The sequence below is a fragment of the Macaca mulatta genome, chromosome 4 (assembly GCF_049350105.2).
Source record: "Macaca mulatta isolate MMU2019108-1 chromosome 4, T2T-MMU8v2.0, whole genome shotgun sequence".
Taxonomy (NCBI): Eukaryota; Metazoa; Chordata; class Mammalia; order Primates; family Cercopithecidae; genus Macaca; species Macaca mulatta.
The window spans coordinates 150,630,292-150,647,239 of record NC_133409.1 but is presented as its reverse complement, the minus strand read 5'-3'; the positions used below and the strand labels follow the sequence as shown (position 1 = coordinate 150,647,239).

At 52.5% G+C, this 16,948-nt stretch overlaps 2 protein-coding genes across 11 annotated transcripts in view; both read right to left on the bottom strand.

The window, feature by feature from the left end:
* Nucleotides 1-1,386: 1,386 nt before the first annotated feature.
* On the bottom strand, nt 1,387-5,770 carry LY6G5C (lymphocyte antigen 6 family member G5C). Of its 2 annotated transcripts, NM_001032890.1 has the most exon segments (4): nt 1,442-1,702; nt 1,705-1,822; nt 3,799-3,966; nt 4,958-5,082. In NM_001032890.1, coding segments are annotated over 4 exon segments (420 nt in total). In that variant the 5' UTR covers nt 5,079-5,082; the 3' UTR covers nt 1,442-1,689.
* A 6,862-nt stretch (nt 5,771-12,632) lies between these two features.
* Nucleotides 12,633-16,948, bottom strand: part of ABHD16A (abhydrolase domain containing 16A, phospholipase) — a 16,210-nt gene continuing 11,894 nt past the window's right edge. For 7 of the 9 annotated variants that reach the window (XM_078000455.1, XM_078000452.1, XM_078000454.1 and 4 more), the window contains 11 exons: nt 16,213-16,276; nt 15,757-15,806; nt 15,263-15,386; nt 14,687-14,791; nt 14,390-14,453; nt 13,915-13,971; nt 13,707-13,769; nt 13,491-13,567; nt 13,309-13,407; nt 13,165-13,211; nt 12,633-12,965 (listed from right to left, as the gene is read on the bottom strand). In XM_078000455.1, coding sequence (XP_077856581.1) covers nt 12,882-12,965; nt 13,165-13,211; nt 13,309-13,407; nt 13,491-13,567; nt 13,707-13,769; nt 13,915-13,971; nt 14,390-14,453; nt 14,687-14,791; nt 15,263-15,386; nt 15,757-15,806; nt 16,213-16,276 — 834 coding nt within the window. In that variant the 3' untranslated portion in view covers nt 12,633-12,881. Of the gene's footprint in view, nt 13,066-13,164; nt 13,212-13,280; nt 13,408-13,490; nt 13,568-13,706; nt 13,770-13,914; nt 13,972-14,389; nt 14,454-14,686; nt 14,792-15,262; nt 15,387-15,756; nt 15,807-16,212; nt 16,277-16,948 lie in introns of all 9 variants that reach the window. The other 2 variants (XM_078000450.1, XM_078000451.1) reach the window with 2 other exon arrangements.

Sequence of the window (16,948 nt, the reverse complement as noted above, 5' to 3'; positions counted from 1 at the left end):
TAAGTGGAAGTTAGGGCCTTTTCCCCCTCAAAAAAAATATATTTGCTCTAGAGTCAAATGCATACACAATGTTCAGCTTTTTTTCCTAAGGTTCTTGCTATGTTGCCCAAGCTGGCCTTGAACTCCTGGGCTCCAGAGATTCTTCTGCCTCAGCCTCCAGGTAGCTGGGACTACAGATGCACACCACCGTGCTCACCTGGCTGATTTACTTATTTTCAAACCTTTTTGTTAAAACATTCAGAAGCTTGCACATATCACAAGATAGATTTTTGTAAACTACACATCTGTGTAACCAGCCACAAAATCAGCGTGAAGACATTTACCTGCAGCCAAGCCTGCCTCTGTTCCCCTCCCAGGAGCTCTTCCCAGCTCTCTGGGGGAGCTGCTGTCCTGACTGGTAGTAGTTTAGATGAGTTCTGTCTGTGCTTGATGGAAATGGTATCATAAAGCATCTACTTTTACCTACAGTGTTTTGCACACGTGTTAACAAATCTCTGTGGCCTGTACTCTGACGGAAGACACCAATGATAATTAGGTCATGAAGCAGTTGGAGTACAAAGAGAGGTACAAACCCTTAATGTGCCCCCCAACCCCCACCTTGCTAGGTCCACCCTTCTCCGTGACCTCTGACGTCGGTATAAGACACAGAAAGGCCCAGGTTTATAGCAGGTCAACTTGGAAGACACCCTCAGAGGCTGAAGAACTTGCCCCGGAATTGAAGAGACCAAGACTCCAATAGGTCTAACGTCTCTTTGAGAGTGGCCTTCTCGGCTCAAGGGGGTGACTCACGCCTGTAATCCCAGCCCTTTGGGAGGCCAAGGCAGGCAGATCACTTGAAGTCAGGAGTTGGAGACCAGCCTTGCCAACATGGTGAAAACCCGTCTCTACTAATAAAATACAAAAATTAGCTGGACGTGGTGGCATGTGCTTGTAATCCCAGCTACTCGGGAGGCAGAGGCAGAAGAATCGCTTGAACCTGGGAGGCAGAGGTTGCAATGAGCCAAGATCACACCACTGCACTCCAGCCTGGGCGACAGTGAGACTCTGTCTCAAAAAAAAGAGTGGCCTTCTCGCCCACCTCCTCCTACCTTAGCCTGGTCCTTTTGCAGCCCCCCTCCCACCAACATAGCCCTCTAAACCCCTCCAGCCCCTACACAGCTCCGGTCTGACAGCACTGCCGAGGATGCCCACTAACTTTCTGGCGTTCACCATAGGAGGGCTTTCATTTCCTTTTCCCCTTTTTGTGTCTAGAACGAATCACATACCAAGGCAGGACAGGAGCAGACCTCAGCAGAGCTGGGGGCCCCTTACCTGCCCCATGGTAGGGCAGTCAGGCAGGTGCACCTCCCTCAGCCTTTACCTCCACCAGAAGAAAGAGACATACTAAACAGTTTGCACACAAATTTATTTGGGAGAAACATCCAGGGACTAAGGACAAGAGAGGAAACCTGGTGGGCGGTGGGGCTGGGGGTGCAGAGTGGGAGTAAGGGTGCTGAAGGGTGCCAACCAAGAGGAAGAGCCAAGGCTGGGGTCCACTGACTGCAGGGAGCCAAGGAGGGCTGGTATGAGGGACTAGAAGTCCTGGCCAAGCCCAGAAAGAAGTCAGGAAGGTGGCTGGAAACTGGTAGAATTTTACACCAAAGGTTGTTGCAGTCACACTAAGAAATATAGTGCCCTCTGTGTTGAGGGTCATTGCAGAAATCCAGGAAGCAGCATTGAGAGAATATCCAGAAGCCAGACACCGGAGAAGTTTGGGTATGTGAACAATCACTCATCTGCTCCTTACTTCGGCAGTCACTCACCATGACGTCAGAATTGCTGCCTGGGGAGGGACCACAGGCACCAGTGATACGGAAGTCCCCAGGAGGAGCCCCAAATCCTCTCATCCCCTCACTCATAAGTCAAAAAAAGAAAAAGAAAAGATTCCTGTGGTTAGGCATGGGTGGACATGCCCAGTGTTCACCAGCCATGGAACTCCACTGAAGTTCCCATGCAAGGCTGGAGGAAAAGAAATGGTTGGAGGGGGAGTTGGGAGCTACTGAGCCAAGTGGGGAGAACTAGCACCATAGGACCATGTGAGAAAAAGCTGGGAAATGTTTTGGAGATTGGGTGGCAGGAAGGAGGTGTTCTGTCATTTATTTTTCAGATCAAAAGTAAGAGAATAAGATGATGTCTGCTGCTGTTATATGTAACAGGGAAAAATCTTTGTGCCTGCATCCCAAGAAGTCATGTACAGGGATGTTTGCTGCTGCCCTGCTTGAGAGAAATGACCGAAATGCCCATTAATAGTGGGATGGGGAAATCAGCTGTGATATGCCCATGCTATGGAGTAGTACACCGCAGGTCAATAAAACAAAGAAGCTGTTCACAAACTGATATTGGAACATTCAATTCCCCTAACTGTTAAGTGCAGAATAATGTTTACAGTGGGATGCTACTATCTTGCTGGGGGGGAGAAAAAGAGGTGAAAAAATAGTAAACAGCATACTTGTGCAGGGTGGAATGTGCATAAAAGATTGCAGGAGGGATCATCCACAAAGTAAAAAAAAGTCGTTACGTGTGCAGGGGAGCCAGGTGGGTTAGGGTAGCAGCGGGAGACTTTGGTTTGACAGTACTTTATACTCTGATATTTGACGCATGTCTGTGCATCGGCTATGTTAAAAGGGTAATGAGAGGATTTGAATACAGGCTGCTGCATGCAGTGGTTGTTGACAGCACCATCTCTGGAGCCATCACAAATTCTGGCTCAGCATCTGTGAGACTCAGGCAAGGTTATGACCTTTCTGCACCTCAGTTTCCTCATCTGTAAAATGCAGATAGTAGTAATACCTGCCTCAGCGGATTGCAAGTGTTTAGAATAGTGCCTAGCACATATTATGGTTACGTTTTTGCTAACTTATGGAAGGTGGGGGGTCAGTGGAAGAGCAGGCATCAGGAAGGAGTCAGTTTTCAGCGAGGGAGATGTCCAATGGCCAACGGGATATGAGGAGCGTAGTTTGACATAATATTCAGATTCAGAAGGAAGTGGTATGTGGCTGCTGGTTGAAGCCAGCAAAGCAGATAAAATCCTCTGAGTATATGAAGTGGGAACACAGCTAAGGACCAAACCTTGGTGAACATGAACCACTAAGGGTCAGAGAGAAAACACTCCATGAAGGAGACTGAAGAAGCAGTGGAGGATGCAGGAGAGCAACGCCAGCAGTAACGGCACACAGATGGGGAAGCAGGCAGCTTGAGGACAGGCAAGGGCACGTGGAGATCTGGAGGGTCCCCATCAAAGCCGCACACCTTGAAAGGGTGGAAGCTATTCAGCTACAGATTGAGGAGAGAAAGTAGTGGAAGTGGAGACAGAGTGTGGCTCTGAAGAAAAGGAAAGAGAGGCTGGGCGCGGTGGCTCATGCCTGTAATTCCAGCACTTTGGGAAGCCGAGGTCAGTGGATCACCTGAAGTCAGGAGTTCGAGACCAGCCTGGCCAACATGGTGAATCCCTATCTCTACTAAAAATACAAAAAATTAGCTGTGCGTGGTGGCGTGCACCTTTAATCCCAGCTGCTTGGGAGACTGAGGCACAAGAATTGCTTGAACTGGGGAGGTGGACATTGTAGTGAGCCAAGATTGCGACACTGCACTCCAGCCTGGGTGACAGAGCAGCAAAAATAATAATAATAATAATAAAAAGACAGGATTACAGCAGTGTCCTATGGGATTATGGGAAGAAGACTTGGGGTGCAGCTTAGGAGGCTGAGAGAGTTTCAGTTTGGGAGAGTGCTGGGCCCACGACAGGAGAAGGTCACTTACCGTTCTTTATGTGGAGAGTGATGCAGCTGCTGCCAGCCGGGGTGAGGCAGGTGTCAGATCCCAGAAGGCACCCTAACTCCTTGGTCTCCAAGAGGCATCGGTAGCAGCGCAGGTATTTGGGGACTGGAAGTGGTTGAGGGCGTTCCCAATTGACAGGAACAAACTTACCTAGAACACAGAGAAGTGCTGACCCCACTCACACCCCATTCTCCCTCACACCCCACCACTGTCTGATTGCAGGCCACTCAACCCCACTGCTCCCGCCCTTCCTATCTCAGAAAACCATCAAAGCCCCAATTCTCTGCTTCTTTCCCCAACTGCATACACATACATCCCCCTTTTCCTCTGGTCCTAAAGCCAGGCCACACGTTAACAAGTCCCCGGACCCAGCAGAGCATTTGGTGTGAGGCAGAGGAAAGTGCTAAACGAACACTTTGAATCCTGTGTCTCTGTGGCTGGTGCTTTGCAGCCAAGTGGGGAGCCCAGCAGGCTGGACTCAGTCTTGTTCTATCCTGTGGATTCTAGTTCTGTCATCCAGCACACTCCCTAAACCTCCCTATTCCATGTTGCCCTCAGATCTGGAGAAGATTCCTTCAGTATCTCTATTCAGGTCACTGCTGTGAAGTGAGACAGCCCTGGGGTGGTCACTAGAAATCTTCAGAGGCCGGGTGTGGTGGCTCATGCCTGTAACCCCAGCACTTTGGGAGGCTGAGGTGGGCAGATACCTGAGGTCAGGAGTTCAAGACCAGCCTGGCCAACATGGCAAAACCCTGTCTCTACTAAAAATACAAAAATTAGCTGGGCATGGTGGCTGGTGCCTGTAATCTCAGTTACTCGGGAGGCTGAGGCATGAGAATCGCTTGAACCCGGGAGGCGGAGGTTGCAGTAAGCCGAGATCTCACCACTGTACTCCAGCCTGGGAGACAGAGCAAGACTCCATCTCAATAAATAAATAAATAAATAAATAAATAAATAAATAAATCTTCAGATTGCGTATCAGTCCATGAGCAGGCATTCCCCACCAAACCCATCCATTCCATCTCTCCTCCTGCATGGGTTTACCTGAGCATCCTGGACAAATGTACCCAGACGCTTGGTGTCTGTGGGTTTCTCCATCCAGCAGGCCAGGAGACCCTTCTGAACCCTTGGAACCACTTACCAAACACCAAGCTCATCATGACCAGCACTATTAAGAGGACGGTGTACAGGGCTTGGAGGCTGCTGTGGAAGCACATGGGACCCGGATTCTGGCTCCCTGCAGGGCCTGCCATAAAACGCATGACTGCCTGCTGGCCTCCAGTTTGGGCTTATATTGGTGGAAGAGAGGTTGGCCAAGAGGAAGGAGAGAGGCAACACCAACTCAGGGTGGAAATCAGTGCCAGACCAGCCAGAGGGGCAGAATGTTCTCACCCACAGCCACTCTGGGGCATAACATCCTGCTTGAGGGCAGGGGTCCAGCAATAGGGGAATGAGAAAGGGAACTTTATTTCCTATTAATTGGACAGATGTTTATTGAATCACTGCATCAGGTCTTGGGGATACAACCGTGCACAAAGTCTCCACCCTCACAGGGCACAGTCTAGTAGGGGAGACAAGTCAATCGTCAATGATGTGGGGAGGGCAGAGTGCTGCCAGGAGCACCTCGACAGTTAAACCACTGACCTGAGGGATTTCGGCAGAGGAGTAACCTGATCCGATTTCTGTTTGTAAAAGATTGCCATGGCTGCACATTGCATTTGGGTCAAGAGTGGAGGCCGCCGGGAAGTAGCACGCTATTCCCAAGTCCGGTCACAAGATGGCGGACTGGTCCAGCAGAAGATGGGCAGGGACGAGGAGGCGGGGCTACTGAACCTGAGATACATTTAGAAGACTGGACAGATTTGCTGTTGGACTGAACGAGGGATGAGGGAACTGGGGTAGGCTTGCACAAAGAAGTGGTACCATTTTCCAAGATAGGAAACGTGGTCCGTCTCAAAAAAAAAAAAAGAAAAAAAGCAAACAAAAAAACACACCAGAAAATAGGGGGTGCCCAGTCCCACTTCTCATACCCTGGGGACACCTGCCAGACATCCCAAAACGAGGACACCTGGATCCCAAGCGATACGTACTCAGCTCAGTGTCCCCTTGGGGTTCCGGGAACCCAGCGCCTTCCCCCACCTCATCCTTTTTCCTGCCCCGCCTAAGTTCAGCTGCGGCTCAGTGGGCCTGATCTCCGGCGCCCACAGAATCTGGCGCTGCGCGTTCGCTCTCCGCGCCTGACAGCACCTCAGAGCTCCGGTAGGACGCGGGGGTGGCCCCCTGCTCAAGTTCTGTTCCCAGGGGAAGAAACCTGGTAAGTGCGAACCGCAGGTCGGGACCCAAACGTCTGGCCCCAGCGGACATCCAGAGCCTGAGGCGGCTCCCCAGAAAGGCGGCGCCGTAGCGCCACCCCACCTCCCAGGCGAATTCTGGAGACCGCGGCACGAGGCGTCTCACCCGTTTACTCCGCTGGGGACCCGCTGGGCTTCCCAACCTCGCCTATTCGGTCCCCACCCCGCCAGCTCAGTCTTGACTCAGAAACTCCGTGTTTTTACTTTTAGGATCGTTTGGCTGTGGGTTAGGGGCGGAGAGCGTCCTCAGCGTCCGGGAACGACACCACTTGCTCCAATTTCCCGTCTGGAGGTTCTGGTCGGTCGAGGCTCCGAACTCGGGTTCCCTGCTACCTCCCAGACTATCCAAGAACTATCCAGTCTCAGGATGATAACAGGGAAGATGGGAAGAAACAGACGGGAGAGGTCCTCCCAAAAAGACTGAGGGAAGAAAGAAATATGAGAGGCAACAGGGACGCCACTGAGCACTCCCCAAGAGCCTTCGAATGAATAAATTTAAAAACTATATTACAGCCGGACTGCGGTGGCTCACGCCTATAATCCCAGCACTTTAGGAGGCCGAGGTGGGTGGATCACCTGAGGTCAGGATTCCGCGACCAGCCTGGCTAACATGGTGAAACCCCGTTTCTACTACAAATACAAAAAATTAGCCGGGCGTGGTGGCGCGCACCGGCAGGAGAATCGCTTGAACACGGGAGGCGGAGGTTGCAGTGAGCCGAGATCACGTCATTGCACTCCAACTTGGGCAACAAGAATGAAACTCCGTCTCAAAAAAACAAAAATAACAACAACAACAAACTGTATTAGGCTGGGCGCAGTGGCTTACACTGGGCCCAGTGGCTCACAACTGTATCCCCATTACCTTGGGAGGCCAAGGAGGGAGGATCTCTTGAGCCCAAAAGTTGGAGACCAGTCTGGGCAACATAGCGAGAACCCATCCCTACAAGAAAAAGTAGAAAACAGGCCGGGCGCGGTGGCTCAAGCCTGTAATCCCAGCACTTTGGGAGGCCGAGATGGGCGGATCACGAGGTCAGGAGATCGAGACCATCCTGGCTAACACGGTGAAACCCCGTCTCTACTAAGAAATACAAAAAATAGCCGGGCGAGGTGGCAGCGCCTGTAGTCCCAGCTACTCGGGAGGCTGAGGCCGGAGAATGGCGTGAACCCGGGAGGCGGAGCTTGCAGTGAGCTGAGATCCGGCCACTGCACTCCAGCCTGGGCTACAGAGCGAGACTCCGTCTCAAAAAAAAAAAAAAAAAAAAAAAAAGTAGAAAACAATTAGCAGGGCGTGGCGGCGTGTGCCTTTAGTCCCAGCTACTCGGGAGGCTGAGGTTGAGGTGGGAGGATCGCTTGAACCCAGGAGGTCGAGGCTGCAGTGATCGCGCCACTGCTGTCTCAAATAACAACAATGATAATACTTTAAAAATAAAATAAATTGGCCTGGCCCGGTGGCTCATGCCTGTAATCCCAGCACTTTGGGAGGCCGAGGTGGGGGGATCATTCGAAGTCAGGAGTTTGCAACCAGCCTGAGCAACACGGTGAAACCCTGTCTCTACCAAAAATACAAAAACATTAGCCAGGTGTGGTGGCACCCTCCTGTAATCCCAGCTACTCGGGAGGCTGAGGCAGGAGAATCGCTTGAACCTGGGAGGCGGAGGTTGCAGTGAGCCGAGATGACATCACTGCACTCTAGCCTGGGCGACAGAGTGAGACTCCGTCCTAAATAAATAAAATAAAATAAAATAAAATAAATTGTATTAGAGAAAAGCCAGAGTAGTGGAGAACCGGGGAGGAACGCCGGGCACCTACATAAATGTCTTGAATGAATGAGTGCACATAGCGATAGACAAAAAGAATCAGAGGGCCGGGCGCGGTGGCTCACGCCTGCAATCCTAGCACTTTAGGAGGCCAAGGCGGGCGGATCACAAGGTCAAGAGATCCTGCCGGGCGCAGTGGCTCAGGCCTGTAATCCCAGCACTTTCGGAGGCTGAGGCGGGTGGATCGCCTGAGGTCAGGAGTTCAAGACCGGCCTGGCCCAACATGGTGAAACCCCGTCTCTACTAGAAAGACAAAAAATTAGCCGGGCATGGTGGCATGCGTCTGTAATCCCAGCTACTCAGGAGGCTGAGGCAGGAGAATTGCTTGAACCCGGGAGGTGGAGATTGCAGTGAGCTGAGATTGTACCATTGCACTCCAGCCTGGGCAACAAGAGAGAAACTCCATCTCAAAAAAAAAAAAAAAAAAAAAAAAAGAGAGAGAGAGAGATCGAGACCATCCTAGAAAATATGGTGAAACCCCGTCTCTACTAAACATATAAAAATTAGCCGGGAGTGGTGGCGCGCGCCTGTAGTCCCAGCTACTCAGGAGGCTGAGGCAGGAGAATCGCTTGAACCCGGGAGGAGGAGGTTGCAGTGAGCCGAGATCGCGCCATTGCACTCCAGCCTGGTTAGGGGAATGGAGCGAGGCAAATGAGGGGCGGGGCTGCAGATGACCCGGCCGGGAGAGGGCCTTGGTCTGTTCCGGGAGCGGATCGACACTGCGTCCTAGAGAGGAACCAGAGAGAGGGTCTTTAACCTAAATATAAAGACGGAGCAAGACTCCGCCTCAAAAAAAAAAAAAAACAAAATAAATAATAAAAAGAATCAGAGAGCCAAGGCTCCTCTTGAAGCGAAGAGGGCAAAGGGCAAAGGGGAAGCTCAGGGGAACCTCATGGCGCCCTCTGAAGCTCCCTCTCGAATATAATCGCAACGAAAAGGTCAACGACTAGAGGCTTTGCGAGGCTGAGGCTGGGCTTCCGGAGGGGATCACCCTGAGAGGTCCGGGAGGACTTCTGTGGAATCAAGCGACCGTGGGCCTTGAAGGAACAGGGGGGCAAGACACTCCCTCACTATTCGCGGAGTATTTCCTTGAATTAGTACTTCGAGGAGGGGTGAGACCGGGACAGGGTGGGGCCTTCTTAGGAGGGGGCGCGGCCTCTGAGGAATTAATCCCGTTTTGGTTGCGTTTTGCTCCTCCCCTGTCGACGGGGCAGGGCCAGCCCAATGCGTGCTAGGAGTCCGGAGAGTTCGTTTCCATGGTGACGGGTTCCGCTAAGGTTTTCCTGGGGTGAAGAGGCAGGGCGTTGAAATAGTCGCCATGGCAACAGCAGCAGAGGACAGTATCCTTGCTGAGTGCTCCTACCTAGAGTTAAGGTAAGCAACCGAGTGACGAAACAAAGAAGGCGGGGCCTGACGACAGAACGCCAAGGTTAGGGGAATGGAGCGAGGCAAATGAGGGGCGGGGCTGTAGATGACCCGGCCAGGAGACGGCCTTGGTCTGCTCCGGGAGCGGCTCGAGACTGCGTTCTAGAGAGGAACCAGAGAGAGGGTCTTTAACCTAAATATAAATGAATGACTGGATTCCTGAGGAATCCGGTATGGCTTGATTGGATGGATGGATGGATGGATGGATGGATGGATGGATGGACGGACGGACGGATGGGTGGACGGAAATCTGGCTATCGCTGACGCCTGAGCTCCCCACCCTCTCGGGCCCTCCACCTCCGGAGCCCTCACTCGCTTGTGACAGTCGTGCGAGAAACACATGCCTCTCCTAGGAGCAAACCCTCAACCCAAGCAGGCAGCCCAGAGCCAGTCCAGCACCTCATACTGGAGGCATTCAGGGTGGAGCTTAGGTCAATGAGACGGCATAGGATGAGGCTTTTTGTTCCAGCCGGGAGCCACTTCTTCACAGGTTGCCCGTCCAGGGTGTAACTTTCCTTTCTCCCAGCGCCATTTTCTCTCCTAGTTTGCCCAGCTCCTCAGGGTGCCTGGACTTTCAGGCCTCACCCTGTGTCCAGTATAGAAGGGTCCAGCGCCCCAGCAACTGTGGGCGTCTGCATCTCTGCTGATCATCCCCTGGAACTGCCGGAACTTTGCTGTATAGGGTGAAGAGCGGACAGGGGCCTGGTCCCACCTCTGGGTGGGGATTGGTTCTGAAAACAAACACAGCTGCTCTGAACCTTATTGCATAACGAGTAATCTGAAGTAGGCTGAGGCCCCTGGGTGGGGGGTTCAGAATTCACATGTTGAGCCTCCCTTTCCCTACCCAATTTCTGGTATCTAAGGGCCCCTCAGGGCATCCACTGTTCTCTACAATTACACGCAGGAAGATGGGGGAAAGTGGCAGTAGGGGCAGTTCAGCAGAGTCCCTAATGGACATGTCCAGAGAGGGGTGTCCTTTGTCCCCAGGGTAAGGGAGGTGAGACTGGGCACCCTTTTGGGTTTTTTTTTTTTTTTTTTTTTTGGAGACAGAGTCTCACTCTGTCACCTAAGCTGGAGTCCAGTGGCACTATCACAGGTCACTTCAGCCTCAACCTACTGTGATCTTCAACCAAGCGATCCTCTTACCTCAGCCTCCAGAGTATCTGGGACCACGGGTGCATGCCACCATGCCTGGCTAATTTTTTAATTTTTTGTAGCGATGGAGTCTCCCATGTTGCCCTGTCTAGTCTTGAACTTTTAGGCTCAAGTGATCCTCCTGCCCCAGCCTCCCAAAGTGCCGGGATTACAGATGTGAGCCACCATGCCCAGCTCCTGTTTGCATTTAAGGAGCTTCCCTTAGCTGAACAAAAATTTGGTTTCCAGGGGATTAACTGTTTTGTTGGATCTGGGAGGGCGGGATTCAGAACTGTGCAGCTGGCTCCAGAACTTCATGTTCCACACTTCCCATCATTTGCCCCCTGGAATGGGACAGAGGAGAGGGCACCAGTATCAGCTGTCCACCTGTTTGCTAATGGTGGAGCATTATGGAGCTGTGGTCACCTCCCTCTTCTAACTCCAAATTTCAGGCATCACATCACCTGATTAAGTCTCAGATCTCTACTTCCAGTGGAGACTCAGTATACTTTCCCTTAAGGAGTTGCAGTGCTAATGGGGGCACACACAGCCTCTGCCCTGGGGGTTACAGATGAGCTTCATGCACTGGGTTTGGAGAAGACACAGAAATTTAGCCAGAGACTCTATCTAGGACATCAGAACATTGTTGCCCATGTTAAGCATCTTGCTCAAAACAATGGACTTGGCTGAGGCAGGTGGATTGCCTGAGCTCAGGAGTTTGAGACCAGCCTGGGCAACATGGTGAAACCTCTACTAAAATACGAAAAATTAGCTGTGCGTGGTGGCGCACACCTGTAATCCCAGATGCTTAGGAGGCTGAGACAGGAGAATCGCTTGAACTTGGGAGACAGAGGTTGCAATGAGCCGAGATCGTGCCACTGCACTCCAGCCTGGGCGACAGAGAATCCATCTCAAAAAACAAACAAAAAACCACCCCCAACAAAACAAAACAAAACCACAATGGACTCAGGGTTATAAGCCTTGGGGTCTTTCATCTGGAAAAGAGAAGTTTCCAAATGAAAAAGTGGCCATCGGCCAGGCGCAGTGGCTCACGCCTGTAATCCCAGCACTTCGGGAGGCCGAGGTGGGCGGATCACCTGAGGTCAGGAGTTTGAGACCAGCCTGGCCAACATGGTGAAACCTCATCTTTACTAAATATACAAAAATTAGACAGGCATGGTGGCGCATGCCTGTAATCCCAGCTACTACTAGTGGGGCTGAGGCAGGAAGATCGCTTGAACCTGGGAGGCGGAGGTTGCAGTGAGCTGAGATTGTGCCACTGCACTCCAGCCTGGCCAACAGAGTGAGACTCCGTCTCAAAAAAAAAAAAAAAAAACAGGCAACAAACCAGTGGAAGAGGGACTCATTCATTGTGTTCCACAAGGTCCAAAGATTAGAGATAGATGAAAGTTATGGGGAGCCAATGTCCTCAGGTACAGCCTAAGCTGCTTTTTCTAACAGAGCTGTCCAAAAGGCAAAATATGGCTCTGAGAAGACACGAGTCCTTGGCACCTGGCCCTCAGGCCCTGGCAGGGCCTGTGTTTGCTGAACTGCAAAAAGGCTATGAGGACAGAGACTTGATGACATGGCAAGGTGGGTGTGCAGGGTTTGCTGCGTAAGACATGGGGAGCAGGCCCTTCCTTACTCCTCACGAGGAAAACAAGAGGTGAGCAAGGAAAATTAGGGGCACTGCTAGTAACATCATGCAGGTTGAACCTGGAAACCAATAGAAGCACTGGGTAGGTGAAATTGGATCCTAGAAAGCTCACGAGCCATAAGCAGGAGGGGGCAACCATAGGCTCCTGGGGTGGTTGTATGCAGGAAGAACTGAGGAAGGAGGTGGGATGGGCCAGGGAGGCTGCACAGTTGTGGTAACAGTAGGCACACCAGGGAAGGGGGAGGTTTGGGGACCCGCTGCCTGAAGATAGCTCAGGTTAGGGGCTGAAGGCCTGCGAGGACACAGAGATGGGAAGGGTTAGATGAGCTGTCTAGGGTTAGGGTTTCCCAAAGCCTCTTTGGGGCCTCTGCTCTCCTCATTACCTGCCTCTGGCTCCCCGGACACTTGAGAAGTTATATAATTAGCCAGATAGTAGAAAAAATACCTTTTTATTATTAGGAATAATTCATTCATGTAATGCAAGATGTATGTTGGAGAAGGTTAAGTATAGCCACATGAATGAGGGGAAACGAGCAAGAGGAACAGTGGTGAGAAGGGGGATGGTCCCCCACTTTCCACAAACTATAAACAGCAACATGAACACAGAGAATCACAAATAAGGGAGTCTTTCCTCATGTGTCCTCTCACCCCATTCTTCCATAATGAGTCCCAGTGTGGTCCCTAGAGGTGCCAGGGCATCTGGAAGTTCTGGGCTGGGAGTGGGGTACAGTGAGTGGCCTCAAAGTTGTGCAGATGCTTCCGAGCCTGAGGAAAGGAGGTGGGACAGGTGGGGTACAGAGCACTGTAGGGAGGGGCAACCACTGGACTCCTTCCCCACCCTTCGCCTCCGCACCCACCACCCACTCTACAAAAGCTGCCACTTCCAATGCTTATAGGGTATTCCCAGTCCCCCTATGTGAGCCCTGGCCATTCAAGAACCCTTCCCACTTCCCACTCAGCTCACCAGAAACAAAGCCAGCTGCCGCCGTCCATCTGCACTCATGTCCTCCCCTGCCGAGAGGAGGTGCTCAAAACAGGCCACACATGTGGGTATTCATCCCGTTCCTAGGCTCTTCCCACCCCCTTTCCTGCCCCAGGAGCTCCTTACCCACGCTCCAGGGGAAGTCAGGCCCGTGTTCTGCCTGGTAGGAGCGGAGGACAGACAGACACCAGTCCTCTTCCACCTCCCATCGGCTGTAAATTGAGGCTGGTCAGGAAGAGAGATGACAGCCAGTCAGCAACCTGACCTTGCCGGGCCCCCGCCCCAAGCCTCACTGGATCCCTTCTCACCTTCCTCCAGCTGTGAGGAGGCCTCCAACCACTGCCTCACCACTTGAAGACCCTCCTCTGCCATCACCCGGGGATACCTACAGAGGAAGCGCCGGGACAGGTCAGGGCTGATTTTTTTCATTCACCATTCCTGAGCCTTTCTCCCTCCTTCCCTATGCTGGTGTCGGTATCTGTGCGTGTACACTGCTCCCAGCACGCACACACCCTGGCTCTCACCGATGCTGCAGGAGCTTCAGCAGGAGGTCATTGCCTCGGTTGGACATGATGTCCTCAGGAACCCTAGGGGTGAGAAGAATGTACCCTGGAGGGGCTGGAGGTTAGGAGGAAAGGTCTAGATACCCGGGTTTCTGGTGAGCAGAGGTGGGAGGGGAAAATTCCTGGCCATCTCTGGGATTGGCGAGGGCCGACCTTCCGAAGCACTCACGTGGTAGTGATGATCTCATCCTTGGTTCTCCGGATCAGCAGTACAGGACCCAGGTATCTTCAGAGAACAGAGCAGTGGGAAGGGAGAGCTCAGAGGGAGACAGGTGACAACTGGCCCACCCCCATCCCCGCACTGGAAGCATTCTTATCCCCTGCTACAGCACAGTCTGTGACCAAGCCCTTCACTCAGGGATGAGAGGGAATATTTAAGAATGGGCATGGTTCAGTCTGGCCCTGCTGGGAGACCCCTGCTGTACCAGGCCTTAACCCTTTGGTTACCAGATCCTGAGGTGGTCCAGAGTCCCAGGGGACCTGGGAGGGCCAGTTGAGGCCAGTTGAGGTGGTGGCAGGGTCACTTGGGATGTGATCCAGTGGCCTTTTACCAACTTGCACTTTAGTACTGGTTTCAGCGTTTAAGTGCCCAGCAGACTGTTTAGGGGGCAGGTGTTCGATGCTGGATGCTGGCCGGCGCTCACCTGCACAGCTGCTCCGCATTGTTTAGATTGAGATGCTGCCTCACGGTCCTGGTCACCAGGCCCCCTAGAGTGGGATAAAGGTGAAGGGATGGCAGAGACAAAGCCTTTGCCCAACATAAAGGTCCTCACTGTTCATGGAGAAAGAAAACTGAGGCCCCCAGACAAAGGAGTCCTCCTGCTTCCAACAATGGGGTGACTTACACCACACCCAAGGAAAAGGGGGCCATCTCAGTTAGAACAGTTCCCAGTTCCAGACCACCCCTTCCCAGGAAGGGCAGGCCTGGGAGATGCACTCACTCCAGCTGTCTGGCATGACCTTCAAGGCCAAGGGCACCAGGTCATCAAAGGAGGCATCCAGGATCACGGCACTAACATCTGGGTAGGACATGGCGGCCCACGTGGCTGGTACCAGGGCAGGGAAGAAAAGTAAGAACTGAGAAAGGCTCCTTTCTCCTCACCACCCATGCTCTCATCCCACTTACCCTGTAGGCCAACCCCATTCCCCCTATGTTATTCCTTGTTTTTTTTCTTAACCTACTTCACTTGGTCAGGGAACTGTCTGGAGAGGATGGGGATAGAACACTGGAGACAGTGCACTAACAGGCAGGAAACATTCACTTTCCGTGATCTCCCCACCCAGGACCTGGGTCTGCTTTTCCTTTTAATGACTGGGCACAAGAGAGGAAGGAAAGGTGAAGTGTATACAAATACGATAGCTTCTTCCAGGCCCACTCAGAGATTCTACTTCCTCTCTCTTCTTCCTTGAGCCTCCACCCCACCCCAGGGCCACCAGTGCATTTCCCCACCTCTCCTGGGTGAGGCTGGGTGGTCATGAATGTGTCTAAAGTGGGGGGATGGGAGGGAGGCTGGTACCAGTGAAGCCACCGATGGACCAGGCGTAGATGATGATGTCCTGGGGTTGGAAGCCCAGGCGGTGGATGGCAAACTGGACCACCACATCCATGGCATTGGCCTCATTCTGCGGGAACGGCACTCCCTACAGGAAGAAGGGCAAAGTCAGGATTGTGTCAGCACCAAAGGCCAGCTCACCTGTCCCTCCCAATGTGGACCCCTCCTGCAGCCAACTAAGACAGAGAAGGTGTAGAAGGAAGGGATGGTAGGAGAGGTTGTTCTTTCCAGAAGACAGATGTGTACAATGAGATCCACTTCCACCTCTCCCGCCAGCCCCCCACTATGGGGATGGGGGCATGGCTCCCAATTCTGCCTTCACAACCTCCTAGCCCCCAGCTCTCAGGTGAGTGGGAGGCCCTTCAAGAAATCCACAGCCCCTCTCCTCCCTCCAATGGCTGACCAGAGGGAAACAGACATAATTCAGGAAAAGGAAGGGATTCCTGAGATGGTCTCACCGTGCTTCCAGCAAAGCCTGGATGATTCCAGCCCAGGACTGAATATCCAGCTGTAACAAAGAGGGAGGAGGAACTGAGACCTTATGGCCCACACCCCTTTCTCCATCCCTGGGGGAAGGAAGAGCAGAAGTACTCCCCAGCTTAGAGGCAAATAACTGCAAGCCTTCCCAGAATAGGAGATGACACCAAAGGTTCTGAGGCAGTACAGGGAGAGGCGTGTGACTGTGTGGGGTGTGTGGTAGGGGAATGGAACAGAATGAAAAGCGTAATTAGGGACACAGGCCAGGGGAGGGATGTAAGGTTATCAAAGCAAATGGCGAGTGGACCTTTCCCTAAAGCTGAGAGACTCAAAACCTCACCCAGAGAAAGTGGAAGCCAGGAGAGGTCAGATCAGTGTGGGAGGCAGGGACATTCCCTTCAAAGGGCAGAGACAAGGAGGCTGAGTCACCATCCTACCTTCCAGGGGTGTGGAGATGCAGCCCACCTCGTAAAACCCAGCATTCCCCTCACAGCAGATCACCTAGGAAGGAGGCAGGAAGGAAGGGCTGGGGGGCCAAGTTGGGACTGAAAAACTCCCTTTGGGCAAGGAGGGCAGCCCATGAAGAGCTTTGCAGGGAAGAGGAAAGGGCAGGTCTCTGTTTTCTCCAAGGGGAATGGAAGCTTCTCATTCCACAGGGTCCATAAGAGGAGAAGCAAAGGGATTACAAATACTCCTCAGAGGCTGAACTGCTTGACCACCCAGCCATGTCCACTTTTCCTTGGAAGATTACCAGCTGGGTCTCTCTCAGGAAAGGGACTATGGAGATGTTTTTCCTTTCTAGTTTTCGGGTCTGTTATCTTCTGTGACCATTGCTATTGTGTGGTATGCTGACTGCTCTCTCTGTCCCTCTCTGACTGCTCTCCCTATCCCTCTCTGAGCTCCAGTCTTATGGTCAGATAAACTGTAATGCCATGGCGCCCCAAGCTGAAGCCCACGGGTGGTGGGATTTGCATGAACTCTCATAGCAGATGGGCAGAGCCAGGACTAGAACCCAGCTTCCTAGACTCCTGGCTTAGTGCTCTTTCCACGGCTGCTTCATGGAGGCAGAAGACTTTGAAGCCAGGCTGTGTGGGTCCAAATACCAGCTCTACTACTTACTGTGAGGTCCAGGACAGGTTTTCTGTGCCTCAGTTTCATCTCCTATAAAATGGG

What these genes read in the sequence shown, in the direction of transcription:
- LY6G5C (XM_077998331.1), bottom strand. Translation starts at nt 5,078, where the DNA reads ATGCGTTTTATGGCAGGCCCTGCAGGGAGCCAGAATCCGGGTCCCATG. An exon ending in CATGATGAGCTTGGTGTTTG is followed by an intron (nt 3,967 to 4,957) that starts GTAAGTGGTTCC and finishes TCTGTGTTCTAG; the next exon opens with GTAAGTTTGTTCCTGTCAAT. An exon ending in CACTCTCCACATAAAGAACG is followed by an intron (nt 1,823 to 3,798) that starts GTAAGTGACCTT and finishes GTCCCTCCCCAG; the next exon opens with GCAGCAATTCTGACGTCATG.